We start from the raw sequence: 18,771 nt of genomic DNA, 5'->3' as shown, positions 1-18,771 counted from the left end.
TGGCTCAGTGCATTTTCTTTGCTCATCTTGTTGCTCAAGGCAGTGTAACCTGAAGAACACGGTGTTCTTTGCCTGAAAATTCACTAGGGTTGTAATCAGATATTACAAAGTGATCAGAAAATAAACTTGATGAACACAGTCATGAAAGTGCAGTTAGTAATTTGTTAAGGAGAGAATGTACACACGATTTTGATATAAATGCACAGATCATGCACTAAGGTAAGCCTTAATTATTTTTATTTCTCTTTATAAATGGATGAGTTTTATTATATAATTGTTCATTTCTACAAAACACAAATGGTCGATAATTGTCAATCATCTTATTTTCTATTGTATTATTTTTCTTACATAAGAAATATATATATACATATATTTTTCTTAATATTTCTTAATATATACATACATAAATATATACATATATTTTTCTTACATTTCTCTAGTCAAATCACTAGAGATAATGTAAAGTCAAGATAGCAGTTATAATTATCTCCTATACAAAGTATTACCATTGACTTCTGAGAAAGGAAGAACAAGCCAATGGATGACTGTATTTATATTTTCCCTTACTTCTTGGTGCTAAAAGCATTTCTGACCCATTTGAACTCATTCCCTCAAGGAGAACCTTACTATTTGAAAGTTTATTAGCTTAGGTACAATTTAATTAACTAGCAACTCAACTCTAGAGTTTAAAGCTGTATCTTTAAACTCATCTCAGTACTGGATAATATGTTATATAGCCTAATAAATGAGATTGAGTCACAAACATCTATATATCAGTAATAAAATGTAATTTATGAACATAATTGTGAGCCTAAGACAAGGTAAGAGTCTGAAGTTTCATCCGAAGAAAGAACACATTATGCCTTATACAGTTTTCATGATGAGTGGGTTTTCAAAATATTCTAGTTCTTTGTAATCAGAATATGTATTTCCTGAATATGTGGCATATGGCAAAATTTGGAAGCTCCAACTTGCTTATATTTGGTGAACTAGAAAAACCCCAATTCCCTCAAATTGCTAGCTAACAAAAGCTACTACATCTGGTTTTCTACAGATAAAACAGCATGAGGTAGTTTAAAGGTTTTCACCAGTTACAATCAAATCAGTGGCAGAGTAGGAATAAAATCCAGTATCCTGACAAACCTTGCACATTCCATGGAATCTGGATTTCCTTCTTTTATTACAATTCTAAAATTTTCATTAGCTCCAAACCTAATACCAGAATGAAGTGAAAACGTTATAAATTCCAGGACAAAATTTAAATAAATGAATAGCCTAACCAGAAACTTCAGTTGGAGTGCAAGGCTGGGCAGGGTGAAATTCTGATCAACTTGCTTTTACAGAAGCTGTTAGGGATATAAAGAATGCTGTGTGTCAACTAAGTGATAAAATATGTAGTCGTGACATATTTGTTAATATTTTATTTCAGAAAAATTAAATTGTAAATAAGATGGCAAATTCTGAAAGAGCTGAAGAAATGCAAGAAAATTATTGGAGAAATGGGTAAGCTTTCCCTAAATTCTACAAAAAGTATTAATATTCTTCTGCAATTTCAAATGTACCTTATCCTTTTCACAGCTGTAGCAAAAATGTTTATTATTTTTTTCCAAAAATAACAATACTGTTTGCATTTTCCTGGACTTCAACATAATCAGTGTCACAACTGGTTTAATAGTGATTTTAGTAACTGAAATAACTATGGGATTTATTAAATTAGTGCTCCAGTTATCTCTTCTGAATTTCTTGTAGTTTACTAGTATATAGAGGAAAGATGCCTGAAGTTTTTATTTCAATTCTTGGCCAGTAGTGATGGCTCCAGCCTGTAATCCTGGCACTTTGGAGACCAAGGTGGGAGGATGGCTTGAGGCCAAGAGTGTGAGATCAACCTGGGCAACACAGCAAGACCCCATCTCTACAAAAAAAATAGAAAAATTAGCCAGGCATGATGGTACCTGCCTCTAGTCTTAGCTATTGAGAAAGCTGAGGCAAGAGAATCGTTAAGCCTAGAAATTGAGACTGTAGTGAGCTGTAATCACACAACTGTACCCGGCCTGGGTGACAAAGCAATAGTCTATCTCAAAAAAGAAAAAAATAATCTCTATGCATCCTTCATTCTATGTGGTACATTTAACAAAAGAAAATATTGGATTCTGGTTATTTTCTCACTGAACAGATGTCTGTGTTCATATGTATGCCATACAGTTTGCTACACCTATAATTCATTAATTTAGAGATTTTAAAATGGAAATAGTTTTAAATCTATTGTATTTCCACTTTTACCATAATAATCATGTTACATTTGGATATACAATCTATAAAACTGGAGAGAATCCTTCTAGGCCACATAGTTCATTAATGCAGAAAATAGCTGGAAAGAACTCCCTCCATACTATTTTCTTGAAGCTAAAGAAAATTCCTTTTGTGAATATCTTGAAAATTAAAAGAGCAGCATTCCAAACACCATACCTCTTTTTTAGTGTTGTTGTTCTATCATTATTAATATTATTATTTTCCCAAAGTAAATTTCCCCCTTTCCAAGCACCATTTCCTTATAAATTCAAAACACATTCTCTAAATTCTGTACCCGAGCATGGTGATGTGAGAGAGTGATGAGAGAACAGATTTATCAACATTTGAGAATACACTGTGCATTTAAGCATTACCTGTGGACAGAGTAAATGATGTCTCCAGCATGAGTTTCACAGGAGGCATCGTTATAACTCGGTGGCTGAGAATTCCAGCTCTGGAGTCACATTCAAGTTCAAATAACTAGCTCTGTGAACTTGGATTGTTTACTCTGTGATTCAGTGTCCTCATCTTTAATGTGGTCATGATAATAACATCACAGACCTAGTAAGGTTTCTTGAGATACAGTGGTGGACCACAAAAGCTAATAGGTCAGTAGAAACACAACAGCAGCCTGCAACATCTGTATGCTGCTAACAGAAAATTAGAATGGGGAGGGGGTTAATTTTGCTAGTTTCTATGAAGAATTGAGAAAATATTTTAATAATTTAATATTATAATATTAATTGTAATTAATTATAATATAATTATATTATAATATTACTATTATAATTATATTTATAATATTATTAATATTATGATTATAATATTATCAATATATTTATAATATTATTAATATTATGATTATAATATTATCAATATATTTATAATAATAACTATATTAATAATTGGTGATATTTAATAATAATTAATGATTAATTAATGATAATAATTAATTAATAATAATTGATAATTGGTAATATGTTAATAATTTCATTTGGATGACTAAGGACAGAAGGGGATGGCACAAAAGAATATGAAAGAAAAAAAGCTACAGGGGTTGATGGTAAGGGTTGGAAGAGCCCTGAAAAGTGAAATCAGTGGGGTATAGGTGGGGAATCTGACACAAGCAGGATTCAATTAGTTGGTGGCGACTCATTGTAGCTGGGAGCAGAATTATGTTGCTGCTTTGGGCCACGCTGATTTGCATTCATGAAATGGAAGTACTGGACCGCGGGTATCTAACATCCTCTCCAGCATGCAAACCAGCATAGAGCACGCTAGGATTGGGAGCCAGCGTGGCCGTGGCCTGTGGCCGGCCTGGACTATGTGGAATCAGTTTCCCCTGCACGCCTCATGCTCCACCCATGCCCCACCCTTGCCACCAACACTTGCAGGGGCGCCAGGCCCAGGAGCTTTGTTGAGGGAGGAGACCCTCAAACCCCTGCTTGCCCACGTGTTGCTCTCCTCTCTATAAACAGTCCAAGCCCTCCTTGGAAAGCTTTCCATGAAGTTAGAAATGTTTTCCCTGAAATAAAACTAATCATGAGAAGAGAGCTTACTGGGTCTTAAATTTTACAATCCTCATTTGGAGGTGGGCGAAGGGGTTGTGGGACTTTACAATCTTAAAGCATTTCTTTGTCATCTGTGCCTCATCCCAGAGCAAACTGGCTCGAACATAAGTAAATCATTAACTGTAGGTGGAAGAGATTTAAGTGACTTGCCATTTATCAAAGCTGACAGGACAATATGTTATAAAGCTTTAAGGGAACAGTCGGAAGTTTGTCCTCTGGTGAGGTCTTCATGGAAAACTTAAACTGTTCCCCTCCACTCTTAGTTTAATATTGCAGACTCTTGTGTGGGGCATTGTGTGTGTGTTTAGTTGGCAGATTATCTGTGAAATCAGTGGATAAAATTTACAACTTTCATTTGGACCTCCTTGAAATTTGAACATACCAAGCTAAAAAATGAAAATTTCAAATGGGGGACAAAATTCAGAGCAATTTGTTTAATGTGTACTTAATAGAACTAATTTCATTTAAAGCTCATAGTTGCTCTTGAGCGTTTGGTTACAAAAGTTTAAAAATTTTAATCCACCACTTCATACTCATTAGGATAGCTACTACTGAAAAAGAAAAAAAGAGAAAGAAAAAGACAAGAGCAAAAAGAAAGTGAGGATATAGAGAAATCAAAGTCCTTGTGCACTGTTTGTGAGAATAGTGCAGCTGCTGTAGAAAACACTATGGCGGTTCCTCAAAATATTAAAAATAGAATTAATATATGATCCAGCAATTCTACTTCTGGGTATATGCTCAAAAGATTTGAAAGCAGGGAGTCAAAGAGATATTTGTGGCCAGGTGCCTATAATCCTAGCACTCTGAGAGGCTTAGGCAGGAGGATCGCTTGAGGCCAGGAGTTCAAGACCAGCAACATAACAAGACCCCGTCTCCTCAAAAAATAGAAAAATTAGGTGGATGGGCATGGTGCCACACGCCTGTAATCCCAGCTACTCAGGAGACTGAGGCAGGCTGATCGCTGGAGTCCAGGGGTTTGAGGTTGCAGTGAGCTATGATGATCCCTGGGTGACAAAGTGACACCCTGTCTCAAAAAAAAAAGAGGATATTTGTTCACTCATATTCAGTGCAGCATAATTAGCAATAGCCAAAACGTGGAAGCAATTTAAGTTTCCAACAAAATGTGGCATATACACTCAAAGGAATCGTATTCAGCCTTAAAGAGGAGAAAAACTCTGACACATGCTGCAACACGGATAAAACTTGAAGACATTATGCTAAGTGCATGAATTCAAAAATGAACCTTGAAGACGGTAAGCCAGTCACAAAAGGACAAACACTGTGAGATTCTGTTCATTTGAGGGACCCGGAGTAGTCAGATTCATAGAGACAGAAAGTAGAATGGTGTGTTGGGGGGAGGGCTGGGGGAAGGGGACAGTGGAGAGTTGTGTGTAATGGGTACAGAGTTTCAGTTTTGCTAGGTAAAAAGAGTTCTGTGGATGAATGGTGGTGATGGTAGCACAACAATGCGAATGTACTTAGTGCCTTGATTGCCTTGACTAAAAATGCTTGAGAAGGTAAAGTCTATGTTATGTGTATTTTACCACTATTTTTAAAAATTCTACTCCAGATTCATGTCTTCAGTTGCTACCCAAACACACTTAGAGACATCCAGTGACAACTGTCTATCATTAGGTTTGTTTTAAAAGTTTCAGTGTTGGTATAAATTTGCTACCAAAGATGATATCAGACACTTCAAGAAAATGCTAGTGAAAAATTTTGCATTTCACATTGTAATTTTTGCATTTTGAACATTTATTTTCCAGTACACTACAAGAACAACTGCCTAAAGTGAGAAAGCAAGCTGTTGGATCTATTGAGATAGTAAGTGAAATCATTAGAAAGTATATGTGTCAGATAATTTTAGAGAATTGTCAGGAATGCATAGAATGGTTATGTTCGTTTGATCGTTTACATCCATTATTTGAGGAAAAGGAGAATTAAAAGAAAATTTCATCACAGTGTCATTTCCAACAGGAAAAATTAAATAAAGCAACTCAAAAGTTTCACAATAAGATATAAGAAAAAAATAGCACAACATCCACACAATGATCTCAGTTAAAAAAAAAAAAGTAGAGGTGTTTCTGTGTGTGTATGTATATCATGCATAAATGTTACCAGGTGTTATGTTAAGTGGTGAGGAATTATGAGTAACTTATACTATGTTTACATTTCAGTATTTTCCAATGAGTATACAATGATATGTGGTATAATTATAAATTTGTTATAGATTCTTTTTAAATAAAAAATAATTATCTAAGTATGTTGTAAAGCCCATGTATCAGAAAAGATGTCAGCACACATTTTTGAATTATGTTTAAGAAACACTTTCATACATGTGTTCCCAGACATCCCTGTCACTAATTCTAATCTCTTTCTTTTTTTGAGACAGAGTCCTCACTTTGTTGCCCAGGCTAGAGTGAGTGCCGTGGTGTCAGCCTAGCTCACAGCAACCTCAAACTCCTGGGCTCAAGTGATCCTGCTGCCTCAGCCTCCCGAGTAGCTGGGACTACAGGCATGCGCCACCATGCCCGGCTAAATTTTTTTATATATATTAGTTGGCCAATTCATTTCTTTCTATTTATAGTAGAGACAGGGTCTCGCTCTTGCTCAGGCTAGTCAAACTCCTGACCTCGAGCAATCCGCCCTCCTTGGCCTCCCAGAGTGCTAGGATTACAGGTGTGAGCCACCGTGCCAGGCCTAATTCTAATCTCTGAGTCAGCCTTACTGTCAATGTCATGCCATTAGAAATGCACATGAAACAGGACCTGTTTTTTTCAAAAGTAAATTCAAAAACCAAACAAACTGGGAAGTAGCATCCTTTATTCTGAAGAAGAGTGGAGGAGCAGATAGCTCTTACCATCTGTAATGCCAAATACAATGTGATGGAAAATGCTCTATAAATATTTATTAGCTATTACATGGATGAATGGAAAAACATGAAATTTTTTTAGTCTCCACTCACCAAATATGCACTAAGTTCCTCTTGCTGTTATTCTAATCTAATTACATTTCAATATCATTATTCATTTCATCTTTCCCTCTCTCAGTAAGATAAATAATCCACGTTTTCAAGTTTTGTTCATGGTTTGATTTTGGAATGGCGCTATGCTACAGAATAAAATGCAAAGTATTCAATATTTTGCCTTCAGGTATTTCTTTCTTATTCCAAATAGCCCTTAAAATTATTATAAACACTTCATTTACAGGAAAGACATTGTCCTGGGTGGAAAAAAAAATCTGACAAATTTAAAATAAGAATAAAAAAAATAATTCATTACATCTATACTGGTTAGTTACTGTTCACAGCACTTAGCTGTGACGTTGCTATTTTGCTGGTGAGCCTAAGGAATCAAAAGTTTGCACATCAGCTTTGCCTAACCTAAGATGTCGCTGCGGTCTTTCAAAATAACTTATTCCAAAATCAGCAACATGGTAGGAATCATACCCTCAGCTGACCTCACTTGTGTCCTGTGTCTACAATTTGTACTGATTTAGCCGCTTTATTTTTCAACACCTTCTTCAAAGGAGATTGTAAATCCTTAACTTGGGTGTTTGGTTTGCCTTATATATAAATACATAGCTATGATTTTAGACGTTTATTTAACCTTTTAATCATTCTGTAAAGTAATGTTTACTTGGTGGTAAAAACCGTAGGTTGGAGTTTTGTTTGTTTTACAACTATTATGTAGTGTAACCACGCTTTCTTTTTCTCAGTTCCGTTTTGCTGATGGACTGGACATCTCATTCATGATCCTGGGAATCCTGGCAGCACTGGTAAATGGAGCCTGTCTTCCGTTAATGTCACTGGTTTTAGGAGAAATGAGTGATAACCTTATAAGTGGATGTCTAGTCCAAACCAATACAAGTGAGTATAAAACATTTTTTTTTCTGTAATGCTGGAGACTCAAAAGCATTGAATAAAACAAACAAACATTAAGCTCGTAAGGTAAATTACTGTATCATAAAACAATATCTATGTAATATTATTTAAGTCATTTATTTGTCTATATTGCTAGGCACTAAAGAAATGGATTAGTCAGAGTTCTTCAGAGAAACAGAATCAAAAGGATGTGAGTACATATATGTGTGTGTGCACACACACACGTATTTATATATAGGGGGATATTAAAGAATTGGCTCACATGATTATGGAGGCTGGCAAATCCAAAATATATAGGATGGGCCAGTAGGCTGGAGACCCAGAAAAGAGCCAATGTTGCAGTTCAAAGTCCAGAGGCCACCTGCTGGTGGTATGTAAGAATCATCTGAAGCCCACTAGAGCTCAGCTTGTCTCTCTGAGGATTCTAATAATTTTTTATCAGAATTGGTGATTGTATCAGGATTTAATCAAACGCTTGGGCCATCCGAGGCAGTTTATCTAGAACCCATTCTTTTTTTTTTAATTTTTTATTTTTTCATATTATGGGGGTACAAATCTAGAACCCATTCTTTAAAGAGAAGAAATTTAAAAAATCAAGTATGGGTAAATCTTTCAGTTTACTAGCTACTTAGGTTTTTGTTTTGGGTTTTTTTTAAAAAATAGTTCATAGACATGCACAGCACTCTAGAACATAATGCAGAAAGGAAGCAGGAAATTATAGTGTTAGAGACAGATAATCCAAATAAAGACTGGGGATGGGAGTGAAGGGAATCTAGCAATCAGGTGTGTGGAAAAAAGTGTTTTCATATTACCCACATTTGTAGGCATCTTTCATGTGTTCTTTGTAGCATCATATATCGGGGTCACGACCTTCAAGGTGATATTATTCTTTGGATGTAAATTCTGATAACTCTCCTGTGTGCTGATATAGTGACTATGTAGTGTTTTTTATTTGGTGCATATTATAAACATTAGTAATTCCTTAGTTCTATATGTCTTTCCCCAAATTCCATACTAGGAATCTTTAAAAATGGTTATGATAACTGGGACAAATGACTCATTAAAACCTGGGCTGTCTTTTAGATACTAGTCTAGCTTTGTACAGTGTACTTCCCTCCGTTCCCTATTTGACTTTAAATATGAAGTTATACCTAATTTATACCTTCTTGTTCTCCACCCGAAGACTAATCTTTCAAGTGTTCTAATCTTGTTTAAGTGGAATAAACTCATTGCTTCCATCTCTATGTCCTTCCATGGTCTCCTGTCAAAGCAGTTATGAATGTTTTGATATTTTAATAATATAATTTAAATTAAGGTTATAAGTTAAATTAAAAATTTGATATTTTAATGATATAAGCTAAACATATAAGCTAAGTTTTGTTGATAAACAAATAGAGCCACTACCAATTCACTGAATAAATATTTATTTATTGCCACGCATGTCTCTATGAATGAATAAATGAATCAAAAACCCAGCAACCTAGAGCCATATACATGGGAGTATTCCTTTTGTTAAATCTATTCTATAATAAAACTGATTGTCTTACCTGCTTTAAATAGGATGGGCAGTACATATCTAATTGATATTGCTGTGAATGTTAATTTTTGTGGTTGTTTAAGGTTTTTCCACTTTTCTCAAGTTTCATGGTGCGTTTTATCCAATGTGGTGAACTTGTAAAGAAGTTTGATAAGAATTTAGATAAATTTATGGATACTATTGGTATAACACCTTGTTAAAGAGAAGTGGAGATATTAAGAGGTATACCTTCAACATTCTAACAATTAATTTTCTGGAGGATAATAGAGGAGAATTATTTGTTCCAACAAATAAAAATATGAATAATTATGGTCGTTGATTGGAGGCCCATTTTTGTGCCAGTACTGAACTTTTGCACATACTGTCTCTATTAACATAACCTACCAAATGAGATTATGTCATTTTTTTGTGATTGTTGGTACCATTTTCAGACATAATGTTTATTTTCCTTATTAAGCTTCAGTTAAATCTCATTAAAACTTTCTACTAGATTTTACTACCTTCACTTCTGCTATGTCAATTCTGATATTCCTGGAATAAGCTGCTTCAAAATTTTTTACTACTACAATTCCATAAATAGAATAAGGAAGAAATGATTGTTTGCATATAAATAAAGATCACAGACATTATCATATGTGATGATGTTATGGTTATGTGAGAGATGAAGAGTCGTGATATATGCAATTTATTTCAAATGTTTATTATAGAGGTTTAAGGGAAAAAAACTGTGATAGTGGATATTGACCACAGTTTTGTGCTGTTGGTAAATCAGGGCATTTGTATACTCATTAATATATGATGCATTTTTTTTACTAGAAGATATATAGAAAAGTTTACAAAGAAGACACATACCCAAAGGTTATTTTAAACAGGTTTGTTATGTTGCTATACTGGTTATAGCCAACATATTTCAATGATTTTTCTTTCAGTTTTTCCCACGACTCCTTCCTCTAGAAATTTCACATTTTCTTGATTTTATTGGACCTTCTAAATCATTTCCTAGAGTGTCTCAAACTTAATTCAAAATGTATAATCTCAGGCAGTATATGGGAATTCTATTACTATTATTAATACTTTCCAAACCATTGTCTGGTCAGAGATAGCCTGAATAATTCTTTCCAGGGACGAGCTTTGTGGTTAATGCCTCTCTGTATTTTTCCAAGTTGCATGAGTACACCTTAAGAGCAGAGATAATTGTTTCAAGTTCTAGATTAAAGAACAGAAAATAAGATGATCATAAACCTGTCTATAGGCATTTAAGTCCATTTTTTTAAGAATATACTATATTTAATTTGGAAGGTGAAACAGTGTGGCCAATTATAAATTAATTTGTTTTATAATTTAAATAACTTTTTTTACAGCAAATTATCGGAACTGTACTCGGTCTCAAGAGAAGCTGAATGAAGACGTGATCGTGTAAGTCCAAATGAAGTATTAATATCACATTCATTGCATGCTGCTTTATTCAATGCTTATATGAAAAAAAACAACTGAAAAGTTTGACCATTAACGTTACATATAAGTGATTAAGCAAATATGTCTTCTTCTTTCATTAAGCATATCAAATGTAATTAGTACATACTTTTTTCTTCTATATGGAAGGTCTGTAGGTCATATGCTTTGACTTATATTTGACAAAATTGTCATCAATAGGAAAATTGTGAGGATTTGCATTTTATAGCAATTTTGCCTCCTAAAACTGAAGGTACACATCCTGGAGGAAAAAGATCCTGCTTTTCCTCTTTTAAAAATTTATTTTCCTTCTAGGCCTTGTAAAAAATTTGGGGAGATTGCTTGAACCCAGGAGTTTGATATTGCTGTGAGCTAGGCTGATGCCACGGCACTCTAGCCCAGGCAACAGAGTGAGACTCTGTCTCAAAAAAAAAAAAATTATCATTATCTAAAGTTAATAAATCCAGATTATATGATCCTTAAAAAAAATTATTTCTATAAACATTAAAAATCAAAAAGATACATGCAACAAATAGTAAAAATAACTTTTTAAATAAAATAATAAGTTTTTACTGAGAATAATTTTTGAGACTAATTATTCAGACTACTAAAGTTTTATCCAGACTAAAAATTGTAAAATCTGAATAATAAATAATTTATAAGGACATTCTGTTTCTGTAATTTTAGGTATTAAACAGTATGCTTTATTTACTCTCTTACATGCTATTTGTTAGTTAGATGCCACCTTACTAACTATATTCACTGAATTTCCATAATGTCTCATGAAAACTAAGTCTTTGCTATAGAATTAAGTGATCCCTATTGTTTTTCCCAAAAGTGAAGTCTCTATCTTACCAAGGGACACCCATCGCATTGCAGTGATACCCTCTGAATTTTAATTCTTCATCTGCACTGTCCAATATGTGAGCCACAGCCACATGTGGCTATATAAATTTGAATTAATTAAAATTCAATAAAATTTAAAATCCAGTTCCTCATTCTCAGTCACATGTCAAGTGTTCAGTGGCCACATCTGGCTGGCCATCTTACTGTATAGCACAGATACTGAACATTTTCTTCATCACAGAAAATTCTATTGAGTAGTGCTGTTCTGGGATACAATGTGAATAATGCCCCCACAAATTGTGTTTTGCTGCAGCCCTAATTTTTTTAAGGGTAAGTTCACTTTTAGCAACTTCTATATAAAATTACTTTATATTGGGTCTTTTGAAAATTCCCAATTAGGATCCAAGGTGGTGTCTTCTACTGAATTTTGGTCTTACAGTAGTAAAGCAGGGTTCTGATGTACAATCATGAAGTATAGACTTCTTACCAAAAAGTTTAGAAATTTTAAAAATAGGGGCATCAGTTTAAAAATAGCCAGTAAAAAGGAGAATAAGATGAAAAGCTATGTCTATGTACAATTATTAAAAGGCTGCTAAATTTTCAAAGAAACACTTTTAACATTTGTAATGTAGTACTTGTTATGTAATTAGTTCTAAAACCAGTGCTCTGTTTTGGAAACATTTGAGATACATGATTTTAAAAAAAGGTCCCACAGCACTTCGTAGCAATCCATTGCAAGGATATATCATATTTTGTTTATCTCTGCAGCAGCTGATAGATATTGGATATTTATAAACAATGCTTCTATGATCACTGATGCACAAGTCTTTGTATGGAAATATGTTTTTATTTTTCTCGGGTAGATACCTAAAAGTAGAATTTTCTGGGTCATATGGTAAGTTTATCTCTTTAAAAAACCATCAAACTATTTTTCAAAGTATCTACACCATTTTACTTTCCCACCAGCAATGGATGAGGGTTCTAGTTTCTCCACATCCTCACCAGCATGTGTTACTGTCTGTCTTTCTGATTATGGCCATTGCAGTAGGTGTAAAGGGGTATCGTAATGTGGCTTTACTTTGCATTTCCCTAATGACTAATGATGAGCATTTTAAGTACTTTTTACCTACTCATACATTTTCTTTGGTCAAACGTATATTCAGGTATTTTACCTATTTTTTAATTGTGCCATTTGCCTTCTTCTTGAGTGGTAAGAGTTCTTTGTAAATTCTGATTACAATCTCTTTGTCAGATATATGATTGGCAAATATTTTCTCCCTCTCTTGTGGCTAGAGTTTTCAATTTCTTAGAGGCTTCTTTTAAAGCACAAAGTTTTAAATTTTGATAAAGTCCAATTTATTAAGTTTTTCTTTTATGGATTGTGCTTTTGAATTTAATAATTATTTGCCTAATCCAGGCTCATGCAGATTTTCTTCTACATTTTCTTCTAGGCGTTTTAATATTTAGCTCTTAAACTTATGTCTGTGATCCATTTTGAGTTTGTCTTTGTGAATGGAATTAGGTAAGGGTATAATGTTATCTTTTTTGCATGTGGCTATCCAATTGTCCCAGTGCCATTTGTTGAAAAAACTATCCTTTCTCTACTTAATTGCCTTGGCACTTTTGTTGAAAATAGATTGTCCATAAAGGTAAGGGTTAGTTTCTGTCTCTCCCGTTCTGTTGCATTGTTGATACTGTCTGTTGCATTGTCTTTCTTCATGTCAGCACAACACTGTTTTGATTACTGTAGTTATATAGTTTAAATAAACTCAGGAAGAATTTTGAGTCCTTCACATTCCTATATAAATTTTAAGATCATTTTGTCAATTTCTGCAAAAGAGCCTTCTGGGATTTTTGACAGAGATTGTGTTGAACCTATAGATTAATTTAGGGAGAATTTTCATCTTAACAACACTGTCTACCAATCCATAAGAATGGAATATCTCTCCATTTATTTAGATCTTCTTTAATTTCTACTAACAATGTTTTGTAGTTTTCAGTATGTGAGTCTTACATTTCTTCTTTTCATCTGAGTATTGCAAACATTTTCTCCACAACATTAAAAAATTCAAGATGATTTTTATTACACCTGTAGTGTTCCATCCTGTTCTTTGAGCAGTTTGTCTTATTAGAAAACACAATTTTTCTTATTTTGATAGTTATGTTCTATCAAAATTTCTATAAATATGAAATTATCAAATACCAAATAATTGCTCTTAGGAGAAATACAGTGTTAGGTCCTCGTAAACCTCTGGTCACAAACTTTTCACTGACCAATTAATACATAAACTTATTTTATGTGTGCTTTTGTTTAAAGACACTATTTAATATATGTCCTTGATTCATTAACATTGACTGTGTGGTCAACAGCACTATAACTCATGCCTAAATTAAGCTTATCTAACATGCATTTTCTACACAGGCACACCACAGCCTTCTTGAACTAAGGAACACTAACCAGCACTTGAGCATGATGCTTGGGAGCCATTATAAACAGCAAAATCATCAACAAAAAGCACAAAAATGACAAAAATTTGACACTAAATAGACCACAAAAGTGACACTTGTTTACAATGTGAGCACTGAAACAAGAAGGCAGAATTTTTGCCTTACTGGACCTCAGCTAGAAATACATGCCTTGGACAAAGCAAATTTTTTGCCACTCAGTGCATGTCCATGAATAACTATGAAAACATCACGCATATTGATTTTGGACTTACGAATACATTTTAGCAAGGAGGCAAATTTTCAAATACAGAATCCTCAAACCATGAGCATGAGTTTTATTTTCCTCTCATGTTTTGCTTGATACTTCATTCTTCTGGCTTTCCAACTACCTCACTGACCTCTCCTCAGCTTTCTTTGAAGGCTCTTTCTCTTGATCCCAAACTCTCCCTGTTTGCAGAGTCCCTGATTCAGTCTTTGGACCTCTTCTCTTCTTTATCTCCACTTCACTCTCCCTCTCCCGAGGTGGTCTCAACCAGTCCCTTGCTTTCCAATTACATCTCCTGCCTGCATTCCTCTCCAGTGCTTCTGACTCTTGATTATCAACTTCTTACTTTATCTCCACTTTGAGGTTTAATATGCTTCTCAGAGCTGCACAACTCAAAATCTAAAGAGTTATTCTTGATTTCTCCCATTCCTTCATTTCTCATATCCAGTACATTGGCAATTTTTTAAAGATGAGTCTGCTAAACAAAAACTTGTTTTATTAATACAAAAATGTACACACACAAACTATAAAGCATTGTCGGCAGGGCATGGTGGCATGTGCCTGTAGTCCCAGCTACTTTGAAGGCTGAGGCAGGAAGATCACTTGAGCCAAGGAATTTGAGACCAATCTGGGCAACACAGTTAGATCCCATCCTTTTCTAAAAAATGCTATAAAGCAGTAAGAAATCTAAATATTCATGTCATAGCAAATAGATGGTAATCCAGGGGCAACAGCATGCTTGAAGGAGACTGAGACAGATTACACTCCTGTGGTGGAGAGGGCATCTTCATATGCAAAGGAGGGGCCCAGCTGTAACAGATTTTCAAGTTTTCTCTCCTCATCAAGGATCATGAGAGGCACCCCACTTGAGGGGAGGTGAGAATCTGGTTCCACAGGGAGGCCACCGCTCTCAAAATCCAAGGGATTAAACAGAAAGAATTTTTTCATTTCCTGATACATGTCTTCAGAGGCAAGAACAGAACATTTTGCTATAACAATATTCTCAACATGTTTGAGGCAGAGAAGGTTTTTGTTTGAGGGACGCATTAGTCTAGCAATTCGTTTTTCCAAAGTACATTTAGATCTACCTGCTTCTTTGCATGTGGGCAGCCACAGTCCTCACTCAGGTCCCCATCTTTCTCACCTTGGCCATGGCAACAGCTTCCTAACTGAACCTGCTTCCGTGGTTGCCACTGACATCCATTCTCCAAAAAGAAGCTGGAGTGATCTAAGAGTTGAACAGATAAGATCATCCCATGCTTAAATCTTCCAGTGGTCTTCTGCTTCTCTTAGAATAAGATCTGAACAACAAATTATAGCTAAAAGCCCTAAGATATCCCAAATTCTTCAGCCTCATCGTTTCATACCACCCTGGAATGCTTTTGTTCCCGGAACACGCTAAGTTTTTATATTTTATTTTATTTTATTTTATTTTAATTTGTCTCAACCTCTCCTGGAAGAGACCTCTTTTTCCTCCTTGGAATGTTCTTCCTGCTCTTTTTATGGCTGGCTCCATTTCATGTTTTGGATCCCAGCTATAATATCAGTTCCTCAAAGACACTTTTCTTAACCACTCTATGTAACTGCACTAGTTCTCCCAACCCACGTTTACCTACCAGTTATTCTGTGACCTATCCACCCTGTTTACTTCCTCCTAGAACAACCTGAAATTCTTTGTCTTTGTGTATTGTCTGCCTCCTCCATCCAGAATGGGAGGACTTATTGTCTTGTTCATGCCTGAGTCTCTAGAACCTCACACATAGTGGGCACCCAGTAGATGTTTATTAAATGACTACATTTCTTATCTGGTCTCCCACTGTTAGAAATTTGGATTGCTTTCCGCTTTTCTGTATTATTACAAAGGCTACAATGACCATTTACAAAAATGACTCTTTGTACATATTACCTTAGGATAAATTCCTTAAGTTGAATTTTGGAGTTAATAGCATGTATTTTTTAAAGCTTTTTATCATCTGCTTTTGACTACTATCATTTTCTTTACCCTCCTGTTCTACCTACAGCTATCTTAATTATTTCAATGTAACCTTTTCATATGAAAGTATCAAAAATACTAAAAGAAGACACAAATAGCAAGAATGTATTAAAATACTAATTTCTGTCAATAATATAAGAAAGACATACTCTAAATGTCTTACGAGGCAAACCTATATTATTAATAATATATTCAAGGCTGGGCACGGTGGTTCACGCCTGTAATCTTAGAACTCAGGGGGTGCTGAGGAGGGAGGATAGCTTGAGCTCAGGAGTTTGAGACCAGCCTGAGCAAGAGTGAGACCCCGTCTCTATTGAGAATAGAAAAAATTAGGCAGGCATGGTGGTGGGCACCTGTAGTCTCAGCTAGTTGGGAAGCTGAGGCAGGAGGATCACTTGAGCCCAGGAATTTTAGGTTACAGTGAGTCAGGCTGGCACCATGGCACTCCCCCAGGCAACAGAGTGAGACTCTGTCTCAAAAAAAATAAAATAAAAAATATAATAATATATTCAGGGTACTTCACGCTTTCTCATGGTGTATTATTTTTAATTATTTTCTAGGTTCTAGCATAGATTTTCTACATAAAATATTAGGATAGATTTCGCCTTTTTAAATTTGATACAGATGAAGAACTTGTACTTCAGTTTAAAGTCTAACATTCCAATAATCTTTCTTCAGGTTGATCCTGTATTATGTTGGAATAGGAGTTGCTGCCTTGATTTTTGGCTATGTGCAGATTTCCTTTTGGATGATGACTGCGGCAAGACAGACCAAAAGAATTCGAAAACAGTTTTTTCATTCAATTTTGGCACAGGACATCAGCCGGTTTGATTGTTGTGACATCAGTGAACTTAACACTCGCATGATGGAGTAAGAAAATGAACGTGTAGTACATCAACTTTGTTTTCATATATGGCATAGAAATGACTTAACTACATTTATTTCCTTGTTTCAGTGACATCAACAAAATAAGCGATGGCATTGGAGACGGGATTGCTCTGTTGTTTCAAAACCTGTCTACTTTTTCTATTGGCCTGGTGATTGGTTTGGTGAAGGGCTGGAAACTCACCTTGGTGACTCTGTCCACGTCTCCTCTTATAATGGCTTCAGCAGCAGCATGTTCTAAGGTAGGTGAGATGGCTAACGCAGTGCCAACGAGAGGAAGCAGTGTGGACAAGATGGCTTATTGAGTTTGTCAAAAAAGGCATGTCCCAAGATACAAAAGGATATTATAAACCACAAATACTTGTGATTTTGCTCATCATGAATCACTTTTCTATCTTCAGGTTATTTGGATAAAATGAGGTTTTTGGAATCTTACTAATATTAAAAATCATTCCTCTTCAATTAGCAGCCTAATGCAACTTCCAAGGGTAGCATGGATAAAGTTTATGATGCCATTATCCATGGGATATTTAGTTCTTGCTGCCAGGAGAGCCTTCTGTATTCTAAATTCCCAGATAAATGTGTTGCAATTTGTTTCACTGGGTAAAACAGAATAAGGAGGCCGGGCGCGGTGGCTCAAGCCTGTAATTCTAGCACTCTGGGAGGCCGAGGCGGGCGGATTGCTCGAGGTCAGGAGTTCGAAACCAGCCTGAGCAAGAGCAAGACCCCGTCTCTACTATAAATAGAAAGAAATTAATTGGCCAACTAATATATATATATATATATATATACATATATATATATATAAAATTAGCTGGGCATGGTGGCGCATGCCTGTAGTCCCAGCTACTTGGGAGGCTGAGGCAGAAGGATTGCTTGAGCCCAGGAGTTTGAGGTTGCTGTGAGCTAGGCTGATGCCACGGCACTCACTCTAGCCTGGGCAACAAGCGAGACTCTGTCTCAAAAAAAATAAATAAAAATAAATTAAAAAAAAAATAAAAAAAAAAAAACAGAATAAGGAAAATCCCAAAACAGTAAACACTTAAAACACTTTTTTATGTCAGCTTCTTTAAGTTTGTATTTTTATAAGGCTTTGAGTTATAGTAAAAAGTCTGCTAATATCTATTTTTATGTGCTACCTAAGTATATATATATTTTTTAAACAAATTATGTGTTTGCATTCTAAGTTACATTTTTGGCAGTGTTAGGTTGTGAGTATACCACAAGAAATTAATATTATTTATGGCCTACTTTTGAAACCAATATTCCTTGTGACATATGAAAACAATCAATATGCTCCTAATATTTCTCTCCAAATCATGTCTTTGGCAATTCTACCAGTGTATATACCCATCTTCTAGATAGTAGGCGCAGGGTTTTTAATTTTGCAACATTAGTTATTTTTTATGGAAATCAAATCCATAAAATTCACAGAGTTTATTTGCTAAGCAATATACAAGTTCAACCAAACACAAATTTTCGGCAATAAAAATATTCCGTGGTTGACTAATTCCTTAACAATAGGCTTGGCTGGTTGGACAACAAATCTTTATTTAGTGTGACTTCTGGTGCTGACCTTATAATCTTTGTCAAGATCTTCAT

At 35.0% G+C, this 18,771-nt stretch overlaps 1 protein-coding gene across 1 annotated transcript in view; it reads left to right on the top strand.

Annotated features, from left to right (window-relative positions):
• Positions 1–1,450: 1,450 nt before the first annotated feature.
• The window catches only part of ABCB5 (ATP binding cassette subfamily B member 5), a 98,003-nt gene continuing 80,682 nt past the window's right edge, over positions 1,451–18,771 (top strand). Inside the window, exons 1-6 of the mRNA XM_020289626.2 lie at positions 1,451–1,503; positions 5,627–5,684; positions 7,578–7,728; positions 10,642–10,696; positions 16,963–17,154; positions 17,240–17,411. Of these exons, the coding sequence (XP_020145215.2) occupies positions 1,451–1,503; positions 5,627–5,684; positions 7,578–7,728; positions 10,642–10,696; positions 16,963–17,154; positions 17,240–17,411 (681 nt within the window). The remainder of the gene's footprint in view (positions 1,504–5,626; positions 5,685–7,577; positions 7,729–10,641; positions 10,697–16,962; positions 17,155–17,239; positions 17,412–18,771) is intronic.

This window comes from Microcebus murinus, chromosome 9 (assembly GCF_040939455.1).
Source record: "Microcebus murinus isolate Inina chromosome 9, M.murinus_Inina_mat1.0, whole genome shotgun sequence".
NCBI lineage: Eukaryota > Metazoa > Chordata > Mammalia > Primates > Cheirogaleidae > Microcebus > Microcebus murinus.
The sequence above is the reverse complement of the archived record's forward strand: the minus strand, read 5'-3'. Positions and strand labels throughout refer to the sequence as shown.